The 27472-nt window shown below is 34.8% G+C and overlaps 3 protein-coding genes across 3 annotated transcripts; 1 reads left to right on the plus strand and 2 right to left on the minus strand.

Annotated features, from left to right (window-relative positions):
• The first annotated feature begins 6944 nt into the window (after positions 1–6944).
• Positions 6945–8969, plus strand: AT-HSFB2B (winged-helix DNA-binding transcription factor family protein). Its single transcript, XM_086596828.1, has 3 exons — positions 6945–7507; positions 7623–7872; positions 7957–8969. The coding sequence occupies exons 2-3, from the start codon at positions 7636–7638 to the stop codon at positions 8683–8685; spliced, it is 966 nt and encodes a 321-aa protein (XP_086452954.1). The 5' UTR covers positions 6945–7507; positions 7623–7635; the 3' UTR covers positions 8686–8969.
• Positions 8970–10383: 1414 nt separating this feature from the next.
• Positions 10384–14955, minus strand: EMS1 (Leucine-rich repeat transmembrane protein kinase). Its single transcript, XM_086596830.1, has one exon. The coding sequence runs from the start codon at positions 14470–14472 to the stop codon at positions 10573–10575; it is 3900 nt and encodes a 1299-aa protein (XP_086452956.1). The 5' UTR covers positions 14473–14955; the 3' UTR covers positions 10384–10572.
• A 5300-nt stretch (positions 14956–20255) lies between these two features.
• Positions 20256–21067, minus strand: LOC147513655 (BON1-associated protein 2-like). The gene has a single exon (XM_086599549.1). The coding sequence runs from the start codon at positions 21022–21024 to the stop codon at positions 20428–20430; it is 597 nt and encodes a 198-aa protein (XP_086455675.1). The 5' UTR covers positions 21025–21067; the 3' UTR covers positions 20256–20427.
• Between the last annotated feature and the right edge of the window lie 6405 nt (positions 21068–27472).

A 27472-nucleotide genomic window follows, 5' to 3' on the forward strand; every position in this document is an offset into this window, starting at 1 on the left:
TACTCTTTATTTTTTACAGTCCAAACTTATAGTAAAAGACTCTTTTCTGTGATCCATTGCTCTTCGTTTTCAACTTACCAAATTAGGCATACCAATGAGGAGTGCGGAATGTTTGTATATTATATGACTACTGTCAACCATTTAGGAGTGTGGATGCATCCATTTTATTGATCTGCGTAATGTGGATGTGGCCATTTTTATTGATTTGCTTAACAAAGTGTTGATTGCCATATCACATCTGTTAAGTGCCGCTTTCTTTATTGCCATACAAGTACCAGTTTATCTGGCAGAGAAAGTAAAAAAATAAGATGGTCCATCTTAAGAGAACTTGTCTACAGATAAGGATACTTGGAATGCACTGAGTTACCACTTACCAGTCACCCTACCTCTTAGTTCACATTCTCTCGTACATACAGAATATTTTGAGAAATAAATGAGCTGATATGTCCGGAATTTTTAGTAATGTGAGATATGTGGGGTTGTCATGAAGTACCAAGATAGAGACTTCTCCTCTAGTATGAATTTATTGAGAAATAAATGAACCGATATGTCAGGAATTATTAGTAATGTGAGATGCACGTACGTAGAGGGTATGTCTTGAAGTACCAAGATAGAGACTTCTTGGCTACGTATGAGCCACGGGTATATACAGACTATTTTGAGAAATAAATTAGTCGATATGTCAGGAATTTTTAGTAATGTGAGATAGATGTAGGGTATGTCTTGAAGTACCAAGATGGAGACTTCTCGTCTGCGTAGGATCCACTGATGCTGGAGGGCCAGGCCTTCGTTGACGCTCAGGATGTTCTCGGTTACTTTTGGCAAGTGATGTTCTCTGTCAAAAATCACCCTTGCCAATTCCAATGTGATATACGAACTGGGCTGCGGTCCTCTGTTCTCCATAGCCTTATTTGTTGTTATTTAGGATTGCCACTTCTTCAGAACAGGAAATATCTCGAACAGAACTCATCAACTATCGTACCTGATATATTCTGCAAGAGTGTTCTGATTGCATAGGTGACAATGTGACATATCTCTGCATACAAATAAGAAAGAACCTTCTTCTTCTTTTTTACTTTGTTGTGTACCTATTTTTAAAAAGATTGGTTTTGTGAGCTTAAAAAAAGTTATCAACATTTGAAATCCTCTTCCTTCGAAACTTTAACTGTATTTCTGCCATTCCGGGGGATGCAAATGGGACAATCGTACAGTAGGTTGCAAATCAGTAGGGCCGTAGTGTTTCTGAGAACCCAACACCCCACCCCCACCACAACTGGAACCAAACCAAATATTTTAGCCTGAGTAAATGTGAAACAAGTTAACAAGGGTACGGGTAACCAGTTGTGTGGGAAAGTTAAGCAAGGAGAACCAACGTGGTTGGAGGCGTTAAATCGCAACCAATAGCTCAACTAATTTTGGGTGGCAAGTCATCTGTCCGTATACTTCTGGGCCTCACGCTAAAAAACATGTTAGCCTAACTCTTTTGAATGGAAACTTCGATATGCCTCTCAGTGAGGTGGTATGTGCTAATAGCTGCATCGTCAGCTTATCATTGGGATATATAATTTATATTTTGTCGTGCCTTTGAGAATATTTTAGTGGGGAAAGCCAATATTATCCATTCTAGTGCCTGACTAAATATACAAAATTATAATAATCCTACTGCACATTTCAAAGCGTTCATGGGTTGTTGAGCTAGTTCGTCATTCTTCCGGGAATGTTGTTTCATTATTATAACAATTTTGAAGCACTTAAACCTGATGTAATAAGTTTAAGAGTTCGTCTACCCCGAGAATATCTTCATAGGGACGAGATTCGAGACCGTTGAATGTAGATGTGTGATCTAACTGTCCGAAAATCAAAAACAAATTCACATTTTCTCTCTTTTTTTTGTTTTTGATTTTCGGACCGTTGGATCACACATCCAACGGTCTCGGAACCCTTATCCCTATGAAGATATTCTCGTGGGAGCCTAAGCCTAAGTTTAATGGTGCTGATTTTCCTTTTCTTCTTTCACACCTTCTTTCTTTACTTTGGTTTTTTAATTTTGATTTTGTTTATAATAATACAGATTGAGCTGAAAATTCATTTTAGCATTTAATAATTTTATCTTTTAAATTTTTGAGTGCATATAGTCTCTAAAGCATGGATGCACTACCAACCCATGGGTTATGTCCGCGTCAAACATGTGTCGTATGGACGCGTGTCGGACGTGGTAAATTAAACTGGACGCGGGTCAACATGGTCGACGTAGATTTGGACAAAAAAATAAAAAATAAATCAAAATAATATTAAAAAAACTTAATTTTTTTATTTTTTATTTTATTAAAACTTATGACATGTTTTTAAATTTTGATTAGAAAATATTAAAATTAATTTTGTGGCTATTTATCTTTAAAAATTTTGAATTTATGAATGTTGTTTTATTTAATTTAGTTTTTAATGTTTAATTTGTATATAATAAAATTATAAATATTAATTAATTTCCATATTTTTTATTTCATCCGTATTTTAGTCATCGCATCTGTATCCGCACCGCGTTAATGTCCGCGTTCGTTCAACATAGCATATCTACTATCTATATACTAAAGCAGAGACCTCTAATGGAGGATTTTCTCTCTCCTATGTGGCACTCTAATATGAGAGTTAGTTTTTTGCTCTCTCCTATATGACACTATAATAATGAAAAGATAATCTTTTTAATAAAATGTACAATCCCACATACATAGAACCTTTTGAGTTTGGAGAGTTTGAGATATTTCTAATTCTTATATTTGGAGAGTTTGAGTGATTTATAATTTTTATATAATTGATAAAATAAAAAAAAAAAATTGCTAAAAAATAGGTGATTTGTAAAAGTTAATTTCCTATTACTTAATCAAACATTTTAGTGCTCCAATTCTTATATATTTAATCAAATAAAAATTGCTAAAAAATATGTGATTTGTAGAAACTAATTCCCTATTACAAATCATACAATTTTAGTGTCTATGATAAAACAACAACTTATTTCAAATATATCCTTAACATAGTCTCAAAACATAGTTAAAAACAATTATACAAAAAAATAACATCACAAAATATATAATAATAAAATGAAAACAAAAAAAAAAAACAAAAGCAATAATGACAAATATAAATATTTTAAAAAAATATATAATAATTGAATGAAACTAACGCCAAAAACAATTTATGGGGAACCAAAACCGAATGTAAATACATCGAACTAACCTCAAATAATATTTAACGGAAATTGAAATTTGATGCAAAATGCAAAGATTAAACTAATCTTAAAAAGTAATTAATAAAAAATTAGAATATGGATACAACCGCATTAAACTAACCTCAAATAATAATTAAAGGAAAATCAAAACTTGGATGCAAATATATCAAACTAACATAAAAAAAATAATTGTCGAAAAATCGAAACCTGGATGCAAATACATTGAGCTAACCTTCAAAGATTAAATTAACGGAAAAATCGAACCTGGATGCAACCGCATTGAACTAACCTCAAAGAATAATTAATTATAAATTGGAAATATGATACAAATGCGGGGACTAATCTTAAAAATAATTAATAGAAAATCGAAAACCGAATGCAATCGCTTACCAACTAATCTCAAAAATAAACCTGATGCAAATGATTGACTAACCTCAAAACATAGTGGAGTTATATGTCATGTGGGAATGTTTCAATAAGTATAGTTTTGCATTTAAAATGGTGTTTATCTTATCTCTTTCCTCAGATGATTGAGAACTCCTCCTCTATTCAAGTAATTTCAATATATATAAATTTCACCTTATTAGGCAATCTCGAGAAAACTTCAATCAAACTTATTTTATTAATTATAAACAACAAAACGAAGTTGAAAGGTTTATCAAAAGTGTGTTCTTTTTTTTTTTAATGGAGAGTGAGGTTTTACGCCATAAGAAATTTGGTATAGTGATCAATATAATATTAATATATAATAGTTATGCATATTTGCAAATATTTTTTAGAATAATTAATATAACAACAATCTCGCTCAGTAGATAATTTTGAAGATTCCACATAGTGAGTCATGCATAATTTAAATAATAATTAATGGAAATCGAACCTGGATAATCTTCGATGATCTCACATAGTAAATCAAGCATAATTTACTTTTTATATCATGTTTGTGCACTACGATAGATCGAGAAGTTGGTATTACACACCACATTGGATAATTAAAATGAAATTGGAATCTAGATTCAAATACATAACCGAGCTCAAAGAAAGAATTAACGGAAAATCGAAAACTTTATGCAAATGCAATAAACTAAACTCAAAAAAATTAACTAAAAATCGAAACTTGATGCAATTGTATTAAACTAACGCCGATAACTAACGGAAATCGGAAACGGTATACAAATACATCAAACAAACCTCATATAATAATTAATGAGAAATCGAAAAGCTAGATGCAAATGCATTGAACTAAACTCAAAAAATAATTAACATAACATCAAAACCGAATGCAATTGCATTGAACTAACCTCATAGAATAATTGGTGGGAAATCGAAACTAAATGCAAATGCATTGAAATAATCTCAAAGAATAATTAGCGGAAATCGAAAACCAAATATAATTGCATCAAACTAACCTCAAATCATAAATAATCGTAAACTAGATGCGATGTATTAAACTAACTTTAATGAGTTATTAATGGGAAATCGAAAATGGACCCAAATGCAATGAACTAATTAATCTCAAAGACTAATTAACAAAACATTGAAAAATGGATGAAACCGCATTGAACTAACCTAAATGAATAATTAACGAGAAATTATAAATTTGATGTAATCGCATTGAACTAACCTCAAAAAATAATTAACGGAAAATCGAAAACTTGATGTAAATACATTGAACTAACCTCAAAGTACAATTAACAAAAAAATCGAAATTGGATGAAATTGCATTGAACTAACCTCAAAAATAATTAACTAAAACTAAAAACCGAATGCAACCGCATTAAACTAAAATCAAAGATTAACTAATGGGAAATCAAAAATTGGATGCAAATGCATTGAAATAACCTCAAAAAAAGTTAACTGAAATCGAAGTCGGATGTAATCGCATCGACCCGACCTCAAAGCATAAATACGAGTAATTAGGAACCCAAAATGAATGTGAGTTTATAAAAACAGACTCTTACATGTATGCAAACTGTATAGAAATTGTAAACTATCGAACTAATCTAGAAAAATAATTGATAAAAAAATTAGAAACTGGATACAAATGTATTGAACTAACATTAAAGAGTAATTAACGGGAGATTGGAACCTGGATGCAAATGCAATGAACTAATCTCAAATACTAATTAACGAAACATTAAAAACTGGATGCAATTGTACTGAATTAACTTTAATGAATAACTAACGAAAAATCATAAAGTGGATGCAATTGCACTGAACTAACCTCAAATAATAATTAACGGAAATCGAAAACTTGATGAACCGCATTGAATTAACTTCAAAGAATAATTAATGAGAAATTGAAAACCTGATGCAACGTGATTACATTAAACTAACCTCAAAAATAATAATTAATGGAAAATAAAAAACTTGATGCAAATGTATTGAACTAATAACCCTAAAACATATTTATATTATATGTAGGGGAAATAAATGTCTCGACAAATATAGTTTTGCATTTTAAGTAGTGTTTATCTTAATTCTTTTATTGTGATTGGGAATGTCTTTGCTATTCAAGTAGCTTCAATATTATCTTCGCCATACAATGGATATTCTCACAAAACTTCTATTGTTAAACCTAAAGAATAAAAAAAGTCGATGAATTTTATCAAGGTTTGATGATTCCTTTTATAGAAAGTGGTGCAAGAAATTTAAATGAGTAATTAATATAATTTTTAGAATAATTTAATATAACGACACCCGCTCAATTGGACACGCTTATGTGATAAATCTTTTCAAGTGGGAGTAGTGTATTCTTTTGGGATATTGAAACAATCAATCTGTTTTAGAGATTTGTACATATTAATATCGTAAAGCCGAAATGTAATGATTTACCGCTAAATCACCATAAATCTAATAAAACTATTATACAAGCTAAATCGAAGTTTAAGATAATTTCATCCGAAAATTACGGATTATTATCCTAAACCACAAAGTGAAGAGGCTATCTCAATTTGATCCCTTAGTTTCCAAGTACTTATACACCATAATCACGCCATTTACGTTTACGTATTTAGGCTTATTTTCAATAAAAATATATCCCGATTCGAAAATTTGTCGCTAACTCACCATAAATCTAAGAAAACTATTATACAAGTTAGATCGAGTTTAAGATAATTCTATTTGAAAATTACTTAATTTAATATCCTAAACCACAAAGTGAAAAGGCTATCTCAATTCAATCCCTTTAGTTTCCAAGACTTATGCACCATAATCACCGCCATTAACGATTTTGTTTATTTTTAATAAAAATCTATTATGATTCAAAATTTGCCACTAAATTACTATAAATCTAAGAAAATTATTATACAAGTTTAGATCAAGTTTGAGATAATTTTATTTGAAAATTATGGATTAATATCCTAAACCACAAAGTGAAGAGGCTATCTCAATTTGATCTCTTAGTTCCTAAAGACTTACGCACTATAATCACGCCATTAACGATTTTTTGGTTTATTTTCAATAAAAATATATTCTGATTCGAAAATTTGTATGTGACATTTTGTAAAGCCTTTTAAGCACACAAAATATTTAATAGATCCCGAGCGTATGCCCGGGTCCAAAATCTAATAGTTATCGAATGCCTTGCTATGGCTATTTTAAAGGAAGTCCTGAGGTTCACAAAAATGGTTGACTCTACAGTCTCCACTTTCCAAGGTAAGGTTCGGGTCTAAGGTAAGGCTCGGGTACATAGTCACATGTCACAAATACTAACCGACTTGTCAAGGTTCGGCGAAATTATTTGTTGTTATTTTCACGATTTAGTTTGGAGGTGGTTTTGAATATTGGAGAAAGAAACCGCAGCTCCTTTATTCTTTTCATCCATGGCTGCTACACGCCACTTCCGAAACGTAATGATCTCGTTTCTCACGCTTTTTCCCCCTCTGGAAACCAATACAACTGGTTCAAGCTAATCTTATCTATTATGAACATTATGAACATCATATACTGACACGTGTACGACTAATAAGCCTAAAATAAAGATTGGAATGGAAACCGAACCTTCTGGAAAAGACGTACTAGAAAAAACCGGATACCTTCTCGCGCTTTCCTTTCTAAAGTTTCTAAACTCTTCCATACGGTGTGCAACTTACCTTTCTTTCTTTTCCTTTTTCATTATTATTAAATCCACACGGAACTTTCTAGAAACCTAATAAAAATTCTCTCACACGCCATTTGCGTTTCTCATTTTCTCTCTCCTTCCTCTTCTGGTTCCATTCATCATTTTCATGTTCGAATCTCGTGCTAGTCTTAACTGGTCTGATTCAGAGGGTATCTCTATTTCTGGTAAGATTTTTCATTAAATTTGTAGTCTGAATTAATCACAATTTGTATGGAAAATCTACATTTATATTGCGATTTTGATGAATAAAATATGTTTGATTTGGTTTGTTTTGAATAGAGAGGAATTGATTATGGCACCGGTGGAACAAACCGGTGAATCTCAAGATGGTCAGAGGCCGTTACCCACTCCCTTTTTAACAAAGACTTACCAACTTGTAGAAGATCCAGAGGTTGATGATATAATTTCATGGAACGATGATGGTTCGACATTCATTGTATGGAGACCCGCTGAATTTGCAAGAGATCTGCTTCCTAAATATTTCAAACACAATAATTTCTCAAGCTTCGTTCGACAACTTAATACCTACGTGAGTTCCAAGACCCCAAATGTTCTTTCTTAGTTATCCGTATGTTTCCTGTTTTCAATACTGAAAAAATTCATTTTTATTTAGGGTTTTCGGAAGATTGTACCAGATCGATGGGAATTCGCAAACGATTGTTTTAAAAAAGGCCAAAAAAATATTCTTTGCGATATTCATAGGCGGAAGATCTCACCGACGGTTACGGCAACCGCAACGGCTTCGTCACTAGCAACAGCCATTCCGTTAGTTCGAACAGGATCGCCTTCGAATTCTGGTGAAGAGCAAGTTCTTTCTTCAAATTCGCCACCTGTAATTGTAACTGGTTCGGTTACAGTGTGTCGGGCTACAACGACTACTACTACGAGTTGTACTAGTACCGCTGAGCTACTAGATGAAAATGAAAGGTTGAGAAGAGAGAATCAGCAATTAACACAAGAATTATCACAGATGAAGAATTTGTGTAATAGTATATGTGTTTTGATGAATAAGTACGCGTATAAGCAAGAAAGTCATGACTTGCGTTTTGAGGAAGCACTTGATTTAATGCCGACAAGAAGGTTTTCTGACGGTGTAGGTCAGAGTGCGATGAAGATTGAAGAAGACGGTATTACAAATGCAAACACCAATGGTGAAACTAGTACAAGGTTGTTTGGTGTTCCGATTGGAACCAAGCGAAGTAGAAGGGAAGATGAAGAAGAACAAGAATATCAAATGCAAAATGGTGGAACAGAGGTGGTGAAATCAGAACCGTTGGATAATAACATTAATCATTGTGATTCGAGATGGACGATAAGTATGAATACAAATGGATCTAACTAGAAGTTTTTGATAGTGTAGGGAAAATCATCAGTGTAGTGGGTGATGGAATATGGGAATAGGGGAGTCTGTTGGAGAAGCACGTGACAAATCGGAGGATATCACGTGTTTCGTCGTCAATCAGAAAAGGGCAGTTCCCCAATTTTCACTTCTGGGGTTTAATTTGTTCTGAAGTCTAAATTTTTTTGTTGAACTGATGAAAATGTATTTACAGTAATGATGTAGATTGTAGAAGTTGCTGGAATATTGGAATCTAACGTATGAGTAATCGACTCTAATTTTTGTTAGTCATGGTTTCCGAATTCGTGCGATGACTGTCTATGTGATATCAACTTGTATAAATAAAATATGTTATCATGCATTTCAAAGAACAATTACTTTTCGGCTAGATTAGAAGACCCGTTCTCTGATTCTGTCTAGAGAAACGTAGGCATAGAAATGAGAAGTCTACCTCGTCACAATTATTCAGCGTTAGATCCAAGTGTTGGTTTTTGCTTTAATTTGGCCCACCGTATATCCTTTCTCTGAAAGGTTAATAGATTAAAGTAATTGCAGATTGCCAGATTTGCAGTTAAAGAAATTCCGGTCTTTCATTAGAGAATTTTAGTTTAGTCTTACGAATTTTCTTATGAGCTGTTACATGATAATAGTGAACAATTTCACACCATGGACAACGTACCTGAATCTTAGAAGTTGACCTGGCGTGTGATGTAAACTTGTAGTCTAGATTGATTGGTCTGGTAATGCTTTGGTTTTTTTGTTGGTAATGCTTTGTTAGTGACCTTCGTGTTGAACAATTCGATAATAAAAAGTATTTCAGTGTATATTTGCAGCTCATTTCTTTTCTCCTTCCAACAGGAATTGCCTAAGTTTAAAGATGATACAACAAACATTCACTATGGTACTAAGAATTAAGAACTTTTAATTAGAGCATCTTTAGGGAGAGGCATCAATTTGCTTCCATCATTTAGAATTTCGGCCAAATCTAACTATAGGTGGACTCAAATATAGAGGCATCAAGTGTCTAGCCGCATCCATAGACATGGAGGCAAATTTATTGTTTCGTTTGGGGATGTGTCATGACTCATGACACTACCACTGTCGCGCAAGCGCATGATTTTTTTTTTTTTCAACTTGTGTGTGGGTGTTTTTTGGAGTAACTCTCGCCATTTTTTTAGGCAAAAGAAAGTTTTAATAATTAAAAAAACACTTACTCGGAACCCATTTTTAACAAAAAAATATTTAAAATAAAAATATATTCCACTATTAACTAGATTTGCTTCTACCACCTAGAGTTTGTCATTGTTTGAATATGTTTATTGTTCTCATACTGAACCGAAATCTGATTCCAAACGGGATAGAGTGCAAATAGTTAGAGCCCACGATCTAATTCTTTACTTCAAAATTCGAATGCATCGAGTGGAAGCATTTATTAGACTATTAGAGCATCCCGTAGACCTTCAAGAATATTTGAACTTTTGAAGTATCCTCGTCAACTACAGCACCAAAACCAAATGCCATCTTATTACACCAAACGAAATGAAATTTTCATTTTGCATGTTCTTCACTTCCACTTTCCTTCCTCAGTTCCTCCTTTGTTCGAGTTTGAAAATGAACCTGGCTAGAAATGAAACCTAAGAAGTAAACGTTTATCATAAATGGAACTTCAGTCATTTTTTTTTTCCCGATAATCTTCAGTCATTTACCACAACAGCAAACTTAATTTCAAGAAGAGTTAGAAACTACAGGAGAGGATTGACATCCAAGTAGCATTTGTTACAACTTACAGGCATACCTCCTTGGCAAATATTTTACAGAATTAGAACTACCAACCTATCCACCATTGCAAGTTTCAAATAAAGTGAGCGGAAACTGGAGCCCATTATAGTATTATACATCTTCGACCCCTTTTAGAAACTTCAGTACCTGAAGCATTGTTGGCCTATTAGCCGGGTTATCAGACAAACAAATTGCTGCAATCTGCAGTGTTTGCAACATATCATGCTTCGTAGCTGCATTTAAGACCAAACTATCAAGGACATCAGCACCATTCCCTTTCTTGATCTTCTGGAAAACCCATCCAACTAGGTTTCCACCTTCACTTTCCTTAAAATCTGGACCTGTAGGCTCCTTCCCCGTCACCAGTTCGAGCAAGATTACTCCAAAACTGTATACATCACCGCGTGTTGTAGCCCTCCAGCTCTGTCCATACTCTGGGGGGATGTAGCCAAAAGTCCCAGCAATGTCAGTGCTGACATGGGTCTCACAGGCGCTGATTAATCGTGCAAGCCCAAAATCTGCAACCTTAGGTTCAAAGTCTTCATCCAATAATATGTTGCTGGCTTTGATGTCTCTGTGAATAATGTGTGGAATGAAGCCATGGTGAAGGAAAGCCAGTCCACGAGCAGCACCCTTTGCAATCTTGAAGCGCTTGGACCAGTCTAGGATATCAAGTGCACCAGTGCGATTTCTTAACCAGAGATCTAAGCTACCATTTACCATATATTCATAGACTAGCAGCTTCTCCTCACCCAGTGAGCAATATCCAAGCAAGGGTACAAGGTTCTTGTGCTTCACCTTGCCAATGGTCTCCATTTCAGCAAGAAATTCTCGGTTCCCCTGAGTCTTCGCTTGGTTTAGCTTTTTAATGGCCACTGCTTTCCCATCTGGCAATATGGCCTTGTAAACAGTTCCAAATCCTCCATCTCCAATTATGTTCGTCTTGCAGAAGTTGCTGGTGGCCTCAAGGATGTCAACCAAGGTTAACTTCAGAAGAGGCTGCTCAAACATGGCTACATTGATGCTCAACGGCTCCTTTGATCTACTGCTACTGAGGAAGTAGAGATTATGATTGACAGAGCTGCTGAGTTTGCTCTCATCAAGCACAACAACGTTACTCTCTCTATTACTGATACTCCTCACCAAAGCATAAACCACACTTAAAATAACAAATAGACTTCCAGCAGTAATCCCTGCTATCCCCCAAGCATTCAAAACGCGGGGCCTTTCACGAAGGCTCTTCAACTCACAGTCCAAACCAAGAACTCCCCCACACAGATCTTTATTCCCAGATAGGGACATCTTTGTGAAGTTCTGGCAAATACCACCTCTTGGTATGGGGCCTTCCAATCTGTTATCAGCCAAATCCAAGAAATGCAAATTGTAAAGGTCGCATAAACTGGTTGGTATCTGCCCCCAGAGCTTGTTGCCCGAAACATCAAAGTATAATAACTGCGTAAGATTCCCAAGGCCCGGAGGAATTGTTCCGGTTAACATGTTACCATGAAGATCCAAATACGTCAAGTATGACATATTGCCTAAGGAACTCGGCACATCTCCACTGAGGGCATTCATGCTCAGGTTCACATTCTCGATCCTCCAACTTGTTGAGCTTGAGAACAGTTCATCAGTTGTACCAGAAAGTCTGTTGTGCTGAACATAAAGGCCGACAAGATTCACCATGCCAGAAAGGGATGAAGGAAGCTCCCCTGTGAGCTCATTCCAGCTCAAGTCCAAGTGAGTAAGCCCCTTCAGGTTTCCCAAGTTGAACGGTACTGAATCAGACAGCTTATTACCAGTTAAGTTAAGCTTCACCAAACTAGTCATCTGACCTATGGTGGCAGGAATTGGGCCTGTAAGCTGATTATTAGCCAAATAAAGGCCTTGGAGCTTGCCCGAGAACCCTAAATCGGGAGGGATGGAACCAGTGAGAGAATTTCCCGACAAATCAAGGGTTGTAAGATTTGTAATGTGTGATAGTGACCTTGGAATTTCACCAGACAGCCTATTGTTGCTCATCAATAGATCTACAACCACCACACAGTTACCAAGTTCTTCAGGAATACTGCCAGATATCTTGTTATTTGAGAGATCAAACACTCCATGATGCTGAATGAAGCTTGAATCAGGGATATTAATCTGACGGAAGTACGAAAATGACTTCGATGGTATTGTTCCAGAAAGCTCATTGTGTGAGAGAACCAGACACTGTAATTGTGCAAGATCACCTAGTCCCTCTGGAATTGAACCATTCAGATGATTATTTCCAAGGTCCAGTGTAGTCAACGCAATGCAATCAGCAAGCTCAGCTGGTATCACCCCTTCAAAAGAATTCGAACTCAATGACAGAACCGAAAGTGAAGTGAGCTTCCCAATCACCTTGGGTAAGGTCCCATGTAACTGATTGTTACTAAGAATAAGCCTCTGCAGGCCTACTGCATTACCAATATCAACTGGAAGAGTACCCTCCAAACGATTATTAGCAGCGGAAAATTCCATCAGATCAGTAGAACTCCATAGACTAACAGGTATTGGACCGGAAAAGTTATTCGAATCAATATCAAGCACCATGAGAGAAAGGTCAGAGAAGTACTCAGGTATAGGACCAGAAAACTGATTATTATCCAACACAAGCTGCGTAAGATTCCTACATTTCAAAAACGTGTCCTTGATACTCCCCGAAAGAAAATTGCTATCGACATCAATCTCAGCAAGTGAAACAGCATTACAAACTTCAGGCGGTATTGGACCAGTTAGCAGATTATTGCTAAGGCTAATGTGATTAAGCAAAGTACAATTACCAATCTCAGGAGGGATTTTACCAAAGAACTGATTACTCGAAAGCAAAAGCGAATCGATTTCAGTCCACATTCCAAGCCAACTAGGCACTGTACCAGAAAGTTGATTCTTTTCAGCCGAAAACGATAACATTGGAAGTTTTGATAAAGATTCAGGTAAAGACCCAGAAAGGGAGTTGAAAGAAAGCATCAATGTCTTAAGATTCTTACAGTTACCAATCTCCAAAGGTATAGAACCATTAATATCAGCATAAACCAAGTTCAATATAGAAAGGTTCTGCAACTTCCCAATTGATTTGGGGATTGTGCATTTTAAAGGATTATAAGAAAGGTCTAGTTTACTAAGAGATTTCAACTCACCAATCTCTTCAGGTAATGGGCCTTTTATAAAACAAGAAGGGGAAAAAAGGTTTTGAAGCTTTGAAAGATTACCCATTTCAGGTGGTAAAACACCAGTAAATCCATTTATACCAATGTAGAGATCAGTAAGATTGTTCAAGTTACCAATTTCTTTGGGAATTGTACCAGATAATGAGTTGTTTGAAACATCAAGAGAGATTAAAGATTGAAGCGAAGTAAACAAAGTTGGAGAAAGAACACCTGAAAGAAGATTATTTCCAAGTTCTAGTACTTCAAGTTGTTTAAGACTACTCAGCTCCACTGGAACATTTCCCTTCAATGCATTTCCAGTAATATCAAGATGCCTGAGCTGTGTCAATTTTCCTAGCTCAGGTGGGATTTTCCCAGTGAAGAAATTAGGCCCAAGCTTCAAAACTTCCAACTGAGTTAACTCACTGAGTTCAATTGGAATATCACCTGATAACTGGTTGTCACTCAAAGTTAGTTCCTTCAACTTTCTGAGTTGACTCACTACTGGTGAAATTTCACCATAGAAAAAGTTACCAGATAAATCAAGAACAATGAGGTTGGAAAGAGAGAATAAGGAGGTGGAAATGGGACCTTTGAGTGACATAGATTGTAGTGTGAGTGAAACAACTTGGTTATTTTCACAAAGAACGCCAACCCATTGACAATGTGGATGTGAAGGTGACCATGAAGAGAGAAAGTTGGGATTTTTAAGAGAGTTTTTGAAGGAAAGAAGTGATTCTCTTTCTGGGTTTTCTTCATTTTGAAGTTTAGTGGCTAGTGAGAAACTAAAGAAGAGAAGAAGAACACAGAGTTTAACACACAGAAGCTTCAATGCCATTGGCATGCAGAGAGAGAGAGAGAGTTATGAGGAGGTCACTGGTTTCTATATATGCCCAGTTGTTCAGTTGTTGCTTTCTCTTTCACTATTAAACAGTGAGAAAGAGAAAGAACTGAAACCCAACTAAACGTTTTTCTTGGGAATAGAGCCACTGCTCTTTCTGCAAAATTGATACGATATTTTATGCGGATTTCGAATAAAAAGCAACGAAATCGGAGAGTATCAGCCGAAACGTTACGTTACGGTACGGTTAATCCCAGACTTCCTGCGTGTTGAAAAAGGTGGTAGAACTGTACAAGTGTTAAAGTGTACAACCTTTTGTGGACGAAACTATCCTGTGCAACTAGTTGAGTCTGTTTATGACAACCAGGTATTGAAGTAATTTGGCTAAGTTTCTCTGAATTCGAAAATTTGTTGGAAATGGACAAGTCATAACGGCAGGCAGATTGGCAGATGAGGAAGAGGAGTGGTAGTATTGGCAGATAGGGTTCTGTTTCATTTAAAGGGAAAGAGATCGTGATGAGAATTGAGAAGTAAGAGATAGAGAGTGACTTAGTGAATTGCTCTAAAGATGGCAAAATATGGATGAGTGGATTTGTCTAAGTTTGTTATCCTAATCAGGTCTGTTGATCTGAAAGACTTAATATTTGGGCCAAAATAATGATGACAAACGGGTACAATAGTGGACTGTAGGGAGTAGAATTGTAGATGCATCCAAGGAGGAGTTTCGAAATTTTGTGAAACGTTTTATTATTTTTATTAAGTAAACAGTAAACACATTAACACAGTTAAAGATTTCGGAATTTGCGGAATTTCAATAGTCCCAAAGACCGGAATTTCGATAATGTATAAACGGACGTGCAAATATCCAAATTCTGTTGTTGGTTTACAACTTGTTCAGACTTCAGATGAGACGGACGTGCACCCATCTCGAAGTTGCTCGTGTGCTTGTTAATTTAAAATGAGACACCCGCCTAAATTTGAGTGAAGAAGAATATGTTGCAAAGAATCCCTGCGAAAGGGTTTCTATATATAGTCAACATCTGAAATCCAATGCCGATTCAAGTATACACTATAGTTTGGGATTTCGGAATTTTCATAATTCCGAAAAATCCAAAAACCGAAATTTATAATATTTCGATCTATATTTAGAATTTTGCTAAATTTTAGAATTATCAATATTTTGACTCTATATTGTTTTTTCTAATTTTTTGAAAAATCAAAATATTGAACAGAATTCCGATATTCAATTCGGAATAATGAACACTAATATACACATAACACATCCCTCCAAAGTGATTCCCATAATACCCCAAATGAACATTTACAATTTTACATACACTTGAATTAGTAATTCAATATGGTTTTGAGTTTCACCCATGGACTAATTGACAATTTTATGATTTGATAGTACTTTTGGTAAGATTTAAACCAAAAAATGCAATGAATAGAACTGATGAATTTCACTTAATAATTTGTCAAAATTTCTTCTCTTTTGTTTCCAATATGATTTTACTAAAATAAGACTGCCCAACAACTTAAAAACATATGAAAATACTACCGTAGTTAAATATGTTATTTAATTTTGTTTGTCATTAACTTAAAAACACATTAAATATTTTTCAATCATTATTAGGCAAAGAAAATATGTTCGACAGTCTTTCTTCATAACACAAAAGCATAAATGGAGTGTATTGAATTTTGGAGCGATATCTTTCCCAATGTGCATTATCATTAAACTTACAAGAAAATAATTTTTCATCCTATTGCATAGCTTGGTGTTAATAATTTTCAATGTTGTTATGTGCTTAAGCAAGATGAGAATGAATAGATGGGGATGTAGGGTTAAGTTAATTAGACAACTATTATATATACTAAGGGGTTTTCCAAATTTTGGGGTGGGTGATTGTCACCCTTTGCCACCCTATGGATCCATCACTAGCCCACCCCCAACTTTGCCAAAAAAAAAATATAATAATAATAATAATAGTAATAATAAAATATATAAATAAAAAAATAAATATATATATAGGGAGAGATCAATATACCATGGCCTACAACTTCACTCACAAGATGAACTAGAACCTAATTTTTTGTGGATATGTCCAACAAATCTTAAAGATCACTTCCACAAAATTTTAGTTCATTTGATGATGTTTAACAATATCAAAAGATAATTGCAAAATCGAAAAATCAGCCGTTAAAAAAAATTTAAAGTTGTCGACAATTTTTAATTAGGTTAAAGATTTCTAAATGAGCCGAATTTTTGTGAAAAATCTATCCATAGTTAGGAGATCATATCCACAAAATATTAACTTTTAACTCATCTTGTAAAATAGCGTGGTATAAACCATGATAAACGGATCCCTATATATATATACACACACGGTAAGCGGCCCAAAGGGACAATTTTAACTCATCTTGTAAAAGAGCGTGGTATAAACCATGATAAACGGATCCCTATATATATATATACACACACGTAAGCGGCCCAAAGGGACAATCCTAGATCTTTCCCTAAATACATGCAATGTATACCACGTTCGATTGGAGATTCTCTATGTTTGCAAGTCACTAGACTTGAATTTTGCAGCATCATAAACAGAGAAAGTAACTAAACTTTGTAATCATGGTCCATGGAGCACTAGTAGAAACACGGTGTTGATTAAAATTACAGGTATTCGTGATTTCATGGTAGTCTTAGTGTTCATTATTCTGAACGGAATATTGAAATTCAGCTCAATATTTCAGTTTAAAAAAAAAAAAAAAAAAAAACAATATAGAATCGAAATATTAATAATTTTGAAATTTGTTGAAATTCCAAATATAACATAAATCGAAATAGTGTGAATTTTTGTTTTTAGATTTGTCGGAATTCCAAAAATTCCGAAATCCCGAACTACGGGCAGTCCATAACTTCCCTGAGCTTCTGCACGAAAGTAATGTGGCACTGGCAGCTAACTCAATTGACTTCATCTTCTTCCAAAGAAAACATTTAAAAGAGGCTTTTAATTCACTTTCAAACGTACACGCTTGTTTACAAAATCACAGATCAGCACGCCTATCTTTGAAAGTAAAATTGCCGGCAACAGAATACCAATTGGGATTTGTGAAAAGACGTTTGCAAGTGATAAAATGCCAATCTCAGCTACACTTTATATAGATTAAAGTTTGAGCTTTAAACACACTTTCTATGAAAAAACATGGGGTCCCCATTCAGAAATATTACGCAAACAAGGGATTGGTGAGAGAAGTGATTGAAATGAAACAAAGCTGCATCTGCCAGTGCCAGTTTTCTCTATACCTCTTCGTCAAATCCTTCAATTTCTTACTTTCATTCAATTACAATCCAAATAAAGTATCTCTAAAGCACTGTCGTTACTTGGTCACACACCAGATTCTCTACATTGATAAGATGTTTTGTTCAAGTAAGAATAAATTCTTTACGCAGAGAGGCAGTGTGCTCGTCTCGTCCTATTCGTTGCCTAGTATAAGTTAAATTTCCAGATTACGTTTGTCATCTTTAAAGTCTAGCTACATAGCTTTTACAGGTTTTGGAGATGTGCGCATGTTTTGTAGCCAGCCTTCAGAGGTGATGCCGTGATGCCCTGATGGCATGGCATATTATTCACTTGAGTTGGCGTCACAGTTGCAGTTGAACTTGAACAAACCTAGTCCATTCGCTAGGTCAGTCTTTCCATACGTACTATGAATCCGGTTGTAGAGATCTCGAGTCCTTTCCATATACATACTATGAATCCGGTTGTAGAGATCTCGAGTCCTTTCCATATACATACTATGAATCTATGACGCGATCAGGCCACTTGTTCTGTTCAGAATCTGGTCAGACCCCGATATCTGGGTCCGAAGATTTTTGTATTAATCCACCCACATCCCAATTGTGGGAGATTTCTGTGGTACTCGTTGGAAGTGAGGACTCTTTCAAAATAAGTAAAATTGTGATTTATGCACCATAAGCAAAGCTTAGTAGCTTACAGACGATTTAGAGCATTTCTTAAAAACAAATTAGACAATTTCAATTTAAAAAGGGAAAAACGGTCTGTATGACTGTATCTACCCTTGCCTAGAGCCTTTTTAACAAGTTTGCGAATTATTCTCTTTTAAACACAAATTTTTAAAGTATTTTTTAAATCGAATTAAACGGGAATAACTTGGCAATTATTCAGATTCGGAAATAATTTGGCAATCAGAAGTATTAAACAGGTAAAGTTCGGATTCGTAAATAATTTGGCCCAAAAAATTCGGAATTTTCATAAATTTTAAAAAAAAGTGTATTAGAGAAATTCCTATTTGTTTGTGATGATGAGGTATGAATTTTGAATTTTTTCATTGTTAAAGAAGTTTGTTTTAGTTAGAACACTTAATATAAATTATTTCATACGGTTTTGATCAAATTTTTGTGAAATGAATGTGGTTTATATCTATAAATTTTTACCGAATTATTCGAGAACTATCGTTTAGACTATTGCGAATATTTGACCGAATTTTTCATGGTTTTTTTTAAAAAAAATTGAAATCGAATTATACTTGATTGATTCACGTTCCGAATAATTATCGTCCTTAAACTTACTGACTAGTCTGGACTCTGGAGATCTTGTTTGAGTGCAGAAAATTTTATCCAGCTCAAAAGACTATATGATTGGGAGGCTAAAAAGTAAGACTGTAAGAGCATTCTCAATGCAAACAACAACTTATTACTTCCACATAGGAGCCACATAAAACTATTTTGAGAAACTGTTAGGGGTTATCCAATGCAAATGTGACTTTAAAAAGGGAAAAATATCGAAAAAAAACACGCTGGACGGAATGAAATATTTGTTCAAGAAAAAAAAAATCGAGAAAACTCATGGGATTGAATGAAACATCCGGTTTGAAAAAAAAAATCACACACTGAGACAGAATAAAAAATTCTTTCTGAAGTTCACAACTCAGCAGTTATATCCGTAGCAAGTGCTATCATCATTGTTACTTAGTGAAAAACTACCTTTATTGTCACTTTTGCATTGAACCATTATTCTTGGCTCATAAGGATTACAAAGTTGTTATTTTCTCTCAAAGCGATTTGCATTGAGAATGCTCTAAGAGAATAGGATTGCTTCCCAAAGTAGCAATTCTTAAATCTAGGCCCAAGAAAAGTTAAAGCATAACCATTGTCTTCGAGGAATGCATTAACGAGGCTCCCACCTAGTGTCACCAAGAGTGGGCGTGACGGATTATTGCTAATATTAATCTCATCCATACAACCACTATGTGGCTCTGACTCAACGATGCTCTTGAAGTCACGCCTCAACATCTCTTTTGACAAAAATTCTTGAAACTTATAAATTAGGTCTTGTATGCTTTCAATGTGATTGTAATATGGGTAAATTCTTTATTCGGCCCATGATAATGTCAATGTGTTTCCAATTCGATCACAAATTGAAACTCAGTGCATTTTGTCAGCAACTAGTAGGGTAATGTCAGTAACTTTTTGCACTGAGTTGCTGACAATGGCCGGATTAAGAACAAAGTGACATTATCATTGCCGAATCAGGAATTTACCCTTGTAATATTGTATTGCAATTTTTTTTTTTTGGCTATCAATTGAATTCACCTTTATTAAACCTAAATTATTTTTGTAAAATAAAGGGATAGACGATAGAGCCTCAAAGTCTATATGGACAGAAGTCACGGAACTTCTACAACCTAATTTGTTTTGATTTAATCTTTTAGTAATTTTGTACCAGCGCCATTCTTGTTCATTCAACAAAAACGAAAGGATAATAAACTTTTGCGTAATTAGAAAGATTATATGTTGATTGCCATATATGTACAGCAACAGAGAAAGATAAACTTAATAAATGTAATGCTGCTGATGCTAATGGAATTTCTACAGACAGATTCATGGCACGAAAAAAGCAGAGTTTCCATCAGAAAGAAATATAGTGAAATTTGTGCCAACTAAATCACATAACCTTTGGTCACCGGCATCCCTATTGCAATACCACCAGTGTTGCTGTAACCAGTCTGGGCACATGACCGTGTTGTCGATTTACACGCATTAGAAATCTTGTAACCTTGAGCCTGAACTTCCGTTGATGCAAGTATTGGAGGACGATAGTTAGGATTTATCAGCCGAATACACAGATTAACAATGCCATTACGCTTACCATCGCTGTCCCTCAAGCGATAGCTTAAAAAGTGTAAACAATTAGGAGGAACCCAATCTTCTAGAAAATCACTACAGGGAATACTTGCTGATCCTATTGTGCGTACCGTCGATCCATTCATGCACTTCACGTCAAGACTTATATGATTAACATTATGAGGCAATGGTAGTTCAAAATTCTCATGCCATGAAGGATAACTTCCACCCTCACTGTCCATGCTTGTAGATATCAACTTGTTTGCAGCTGTTCGAATGGTAACAAAGGCATTCTTCTTGGTTGATCGGCTATCGATACGTAAATCTTCTGCTGAAATAATTTTAATTTCTAATAGGCGTGACGATGATTTCTCCATGTTTTGATGAAGGTTATTTGATGAAAACATCCACATATATATATATCGCGAATACCAGACTGATAAAGAAACTGAGATTAATAAGGAAAAGAGGAAACACGAAAGAAACTGCGTAGTACTTTCTCCCCAGTATCGCTTAGACCATTCATATTAGGATTTCATATCTATTTGGTATGAATTAAAATTTGTAAAAAGAGGTTGGAAAGTAACAAGAAATTGGTCCCAATACCCATTTTTGAGTGAAAATCACTTTCATAAATAGAGTTAACCCAATTTTCGGTTGAAAATAACTTTGAAAACTAATTTTCTGGTGAAATAACTCATAAAGACAAATAGTCTGAATTTAAATGAAATATTTTCCGATTTTACTTTTTTTGTTGTTTTGCTATGAACAATAAGTGTGCATATCTTATGTTGATCTATAAACAATGATTATTCATACCCAAATAGGTGAACGTACGTCATACAATATATTAATGTATGAACAATAATCATTCATATTCCAATAGGTATTCTTACTGATCATACATTATGTTGAGGTATGAACATTTGATTGTTCATATATCAAATAGGTTCATACTCCAATAGGTGTTCTTACTGATCATACATTATGTTGAAGTATGAATAATGAGTGTTCATAACTCATGTTAAGATATGAACAACCCAAATGTGTATAAACAATGATTGTTCATATTCCAATAGATGTTCCTACTGGTTATACATTATGTTGAGGATTCGTATGAACAATGATTGTTCATACTATAAACAATGATTGTTCATACTATATATGTGATGTCTAAGAACAATTTTACTTGATTATATATGTGATGTCTAAGAACAACTTTACTTGATTGTTATAAGATCATCACTAAGATTCAGTAATGGTTTGAATTAATAAATAAAATGAATTGAAGTGAAACGAAACTTTTATTGATCAATAATTGAAGTTTTACAATTGCTCTGTTTCTCTTTTTCTCTCTCCTATTTTCTAACAATTTTTATGGGAATGATTGAATGAATCTTTTTTATACTTCTTCACTCTTTATATAATCTCTTTAATTAGCTTTGACCCAATCAACTTATGACACGTGTCTAATGTCTTCCTCCTTCCTTTCCCACTTAATACCTGTAAATGTTTGAAATAACCACCAAACATACCGAGATATTGATCCTTATGTCAATATCTCGAGTTTTAAAATGTCAGATAAAATATTTAAAGGTAGGATATTTGCTCACTACAATATACACGGGTTGTTTCGGTAGGTCGACTCGTTTATTATTTCGCACCAGGTATATATTTGATTTTTCATTTACCTGGTCCTTGTGAGTGATTAAAAAAAAATGGTTCTGAGAGTTACTTTTTCCCCCGATCTGTCCTCGAGAGTCGCTCTCTGAAGTTTGGAATTAGAAGGTAAAGTTAAAAAGCCATTGAAAGAACAAAATGCCATAAAGTATGTGCAAACCATTATTTAGGGCAGAACTACATTGAAATTTATTTTATAAGAACATAACGATATTTTTTTCGTTCAACATTAGAATATTAGGTTGAAACTATGGCGCCAGGAAATTCATTCAGGGGGGGGGGCCTAGTGCGAAACAATTGGGCCTGACTATTGTTTTTTAAGAGATTATTTGGTCAATAGAGTACACGGTGGTTCTTAGCCAGTTAGCTTCATTGAGACGAGTAGCTAATCGTACAATTCGACTTTGGATATTCATAAAAGTTAGTAAAGCTTTGGGCATACACTATTTATTAGTAGATAGTAGCATAGTTCGGGATTTCAGAATTTTTGGAATTTCGATAAATCTAAAACCGAAATCTATTAAATTTCGACCCTATCACATTCGGAATTTCAAATTCTTTCAGAATTTCAGATATTTCGACTCTATATTCGAATTTCGAGTTTCGTTCGGAATCACGAACTATAGATAGTAGTAGTACTACTTTATTTTTTTGGTCATTAGTTCAGGAGGGCCTACGCCCTACCTAGCAGGGTCAGCCCTGAGGACAGTTCACACAGACAGCTAGCTGGGCCCCAGAATTTGGCCCAAAATGAGGCACCCCAAGTCTTAAACCAGTTCTGGGCTTCTGGCACTAGTGTTCTTTTTCAGCCCAAATATGTAGGCCTTAAACAAACAATAAGCCTAATGTTCTTTTTCTTTTAGCCCAATATTTAAATCTAAAATTGTCCCACACATAAAGGCTTTAAATAAACAATAAGTAAAAGCCCAAAATTCCACCTTAGAAACCCAACGCCCTCATTCCTATACTAACTACTAGATAGGCGGTTCTTCACTCCAAAACACATACAAAATAAAAAAAACTAGTAAATCGGTTATTCTTCTATTCAATTCTCCAAGCAAGTCCTGTTTTCCACTCCTCTCTTTTTTATTGTTTTGAACTGCGTATTGTTCTCCTGCGACTCCTCAGTAGCCATATTTTAGGAACTTACCTATGTTCCCACAAAACTCAGGGCTGCTCCTGCTACCTAGCCTGCACATAGCTCCGCCATTGCCTATGGACACTTTATATATGAAGAATCTAAGTCCAGGCAACTCAAATATTACATCCCATGCTTCATTAGTCGCCAAAAATTCATTTTAGCTACTTTTTATGCATTTGCTATATTTTGTTATAGGAAGAGATCGTGTTGCAAGATCCTTCCTCTTCCTCTTGTATTTTCGATATTTTTAATAATATAGAAAAAAAACAAAAGAAGCCTAATTTGGAAAAAAAAACAAGAAAAAAAATATACTTTGAGGATGCCAAAATTGGTGTCATAATTGTGGCAGGGATAGTGCTGATCTTCTAAGTTATTAATCCAATTTTAAACAATGTGACTTCGTGCGGCGTATGGGATATGACTTTTTAAGTAAACCTTAAACATTCAAGGTGTCAATATTCTCACCGCCACAACTTGATAACTTCCCCGCCCCAAAACCAAATACGCACGGTAGCCCGACCTCTATCAGACAACTTCATTCTAGCCTCCTTCTATACTTTCTTTTCTTTCAATTTTCGTTAAACTGATCATGTTTGTACATTGGTTTTGCATCCATTTGAAGTCAATTCGACAAAAAACTAGTTAAAGAACCCAGAATTCCTCTAGCGAGCTCTCATCTCGATCGATCAACTGCTTGCCGATCGCTTTTCCCAGTTTAGACAACCCGTCCACAATTGAATGTTACCACCTTCAAAACTAGCTACTCCATATTTTCTTAATATCTGCATTTATTCTACTTGATATATTCTATCGGCCAATTACTCCGGCTTAAGTTTGTGGGAAATTGGATCAGTAGAAAAACCAATAATGTTTTTTGTTTTTTGTTGGAGAATTGCTAGAATCCCGCCCGGCTGCCCCTTTACAGGAGTAGGACCATCCTACCACACTATAGACAATAAAAAGCTACCTCTTTACCTATTCAAAAGGTTTAACTTAATTTGTTGAGAAAAAATCAGTTAGAGCAGTCCAATGGGAGGGCTATATGGATTGTTAAATACAAATATAGCACCCCAGCTACAAAAATGTCATTCTAATGGGGCTGCTAAAAAGGTCTTAAATTTGGAAAAAGTCAAAAACTCAGCCAAAGTTAAGACCTTCACTAAAGAAATTCGCCATAATAAGTTCGGGATACCTAACGATATAGTTTATGTTGGATTCCGTTTATGTACGGATGACGATAGATACTATGTCGTTTCTTTTAATTAAATGGATGACGGATTCCGTCAGTCCGCAACTTGAAACCAAGAAATTTATTTTCCACTAAAATTTATGTACATATAACCATTAAGTTTTCTCATTTTCTTGCTAATCACCATTAAGTTTCATCGTTTATACAACTTTTGTACTTATATAAAAACCATCCTCAAACTATATGAGATTAACTAAAAAAAAACAATATCTCCTCTCACATATTTCTTCATTTCTTTAGTTGCTTTTATGGCTATCCCCGAATGGTCTCACTGGTCGGATTGCCTTACCAGTATTCAGATGAAGAAACAGACAAAGAAGAAAAAGAAGAAGATGATGAATGGCTTTGAGACCCGTACTGTTATAAAAAGGGTAACGACGAAGCAGATGGAAATGAAGATGATGATGAAGATGATGAGGCAGATGATGAGGATGAGGATGAAGATTGATGCTATGTTTTAATGTTCTATTTTATTTTCCTAATGTTAATGTTCTGTTTACTTTTAAAAAGTTTGAATAATAAAACAATGTTAATGTCCAGTTAATGTTCCTAATGTTATGTTAATGTCCTAATGTTAATACTTTGTTTTAATGTTCTATTTTATTTTCCTAATGTTAATGTTAATGTTCTGTTCTATTTTATTTTCCTAATATGGTAAGGGATTGAGGAATTGAGGAATTGAAGGAGTAAATTGAGAAGAGATTCGTACGTTATATAGCGTCTGGAGTGTACAAACGGCAGAAACCATGCCGCCTATTGCAATTTAAATTTTCTGTACATATAAACGTCTCCCAGTTTTAACATTTTCTTGCTAAAAAATGTGATTGGAATGGTTTTTTTGTTTTAAGCTGCTAAATATAGTTGGGCCTGCTAAAAAGCCTATGTGGCACCTTTTAGCAGCCCTCCATTGGACTTGCTCTTACTGAGTTGACTCACTTTCTTCCCTCTTTTCTAATAACCTAACTCCCAACCAGCAGCCAACACCCATTAACTATTGCTCCGGCTATTGGGTTCAGGCGAGTTAGTTTTTTTCAGTCAAAAGAAGAATCTCCACATCAATATTTTTCATTTGAGATTACAAGGAAAGAATAACATCAAAACATCAAACTAATATCCTTCAAGTTTGAGATGGAAATCATCTAGAACAATAGCCTATAAATTTGACCAAAAAGTAATAACTAACAAGCAACCCATCACTAAACTAAGTTTACAACAATTTCGAAATCAATTATGGATAAGGGTGGATTTTGAGCTGAGGGCTTAGGTTTTGGGCTTTGAATAAAGCTAAAACGAGCTCACTCGTTTAATATATGAGCGAAATTAATGCTCAAATAAAAGCTGTTAACAAATGAGCTTGATGAAGCTAATATTCGTTTAGTTCAAATAACATATTTATAGTGTAAAATAACCGAGGGCTCGGAATCGGCTTGGGCTTGGCTCGTTTAAGCTTGGCTCGAGCTCACTCGTTTAACTATATGAGCCGAGCTCGAGCTCAATTTAAAGCTCGTGTAATTAGCGAGCCGAGCTTGAGCATGGTAAAGCTCGGCTTGTTTAGCTCGAATTCCACCCTTAATTATGGATGCATTGATAGTTAGTAGTGGTGGTGAGAGAGGGAAAAAGAGAAGAAAAATCAAATGAAAATGTGAATAAGTAATTGAAGCAAAATATGAGAAAGGCGATTGGAGATGGTGGCGATCCTAGACGGTGGTGGTTGGTGGTGGTGTTGGCGATGACAACTTTTAAGTTCTGATAGTGTTTTAGAGAAGATGTGAGTCAATTAAGTCAAAATAGTTTAAATGTTCTTAGAGCATCTCTAGGTAGTGGTAGTATCACCTGCAAATTTACCTCCGAAATTTGACAAAACTTTCCTCAAAATATGACCAACTCTAAAATTTCATCCAAAAATTTTCCCCCACATCAATATTTTTCATTTGAGATTAAGCAAGGAAAGAAAAAAAAAAAAAAAAAAAAAAACATCATATTTGCAAAGACGCGACATTACCTTCAAGTTTCCGATCCGAAATAAAAATTTGCATCCAGGGATGCGGCTAGACATGTAATACTACCGGATTTGTTTCCACCTAGAGTTGGTTTTTCGCGAAATTCCAAATTTTTGAAGCAAATTTGGAGGTGATACTACCACCTATAGATGCTCTTAGGCTTTACAAATAACTGGTTCACTTTTATTGTCTGCAGTGTGGTAGGATGGTCCTACCCCTGTATTGGGGTAGGACGCTAGCAATTCTCTTTATGCTGATGATATGAAACTATGTTGGATTTGGCAACATCACCACCATTCGCCAGTGAACCAATAATCGGTTAGCAAAAAAAATAGAAGAAATAGTTCATGATTAATTAATAGATGTAGTTGAAAGCTAGTAAGTTAGATGTGCGTTGTAGGGCTATCAATGGGTTAACCCAATAACCGACATGAACGAAATCGATAAAAGATCGGTTTGGGTTTCGATAATTCGGTTTCAGTTCGGTAATGGGATCAATTTTAAGTTCCGATAAATATTGGTTTGGTTTCGAGTTTGCCCTCCACCGAACCAATATGAACCCGAACTGATAAGTTGACATTTTAGTAATTTTTATGATTAATTTTTATATAAGTTTTATCAATTGTGTGGTTGAAATTAATTGATTTTATAGTTTTCAATTCGGGTCGGTTCAATTTTGGTTTGCAATATATTTTATCGGTTCGATTTTAGATGAAATATAATATTATCGGTTTGGTTCGGTTTTGGGTTTCCAATTTTTTTATCGGTTCGAGTTTAGATTTTTCATAACC

This window comes from Coptis chinensis, chromosome 3 (assembly GCF_015680905.1).
Source record: "Coptis chinensis isolate HL-2020 chromosome 3, ASM1568090v1, whole genome shotgun sequence".
Classification (NCBI taxonomy): domain Eukaryota; kingdom Viridiplantae; phylum Streptophyta; class Magnoliopsida; order Ranunculales; family Ranunculaceae; genus Coptis; species Coptis chinensis.

Coding starts and splice junctions, on each gene's coding strand:
- EMS1 (XM_086596830.1), bottom strand. CDS start 14,472: ATGCCAATGGCATTGAAGCTTCTGTGTGTTAAACTCTGTGTTCTTCTT.
- LOC147513655 (XM_086599549.1), bottom strand. CDS start 21,024: ATGTGGATGTTTTCATCAAATAACCTTCATCAAAACATGGAGAAATCA.
- AT-HSFB2B (XM_086596828.1), top strand. CDS start 7,636: ATGGCACCGGTGGAACAAACCGGTGAATCTCAAGATGGTCAGAGGCCG. Junction 7,873..7,956: donor TTCGACAACTTAATACCTAC/GTGAGTTCCAAG, acceptor ATTTTTATTTAG/GGTTTTCGGAAGATTGTACC.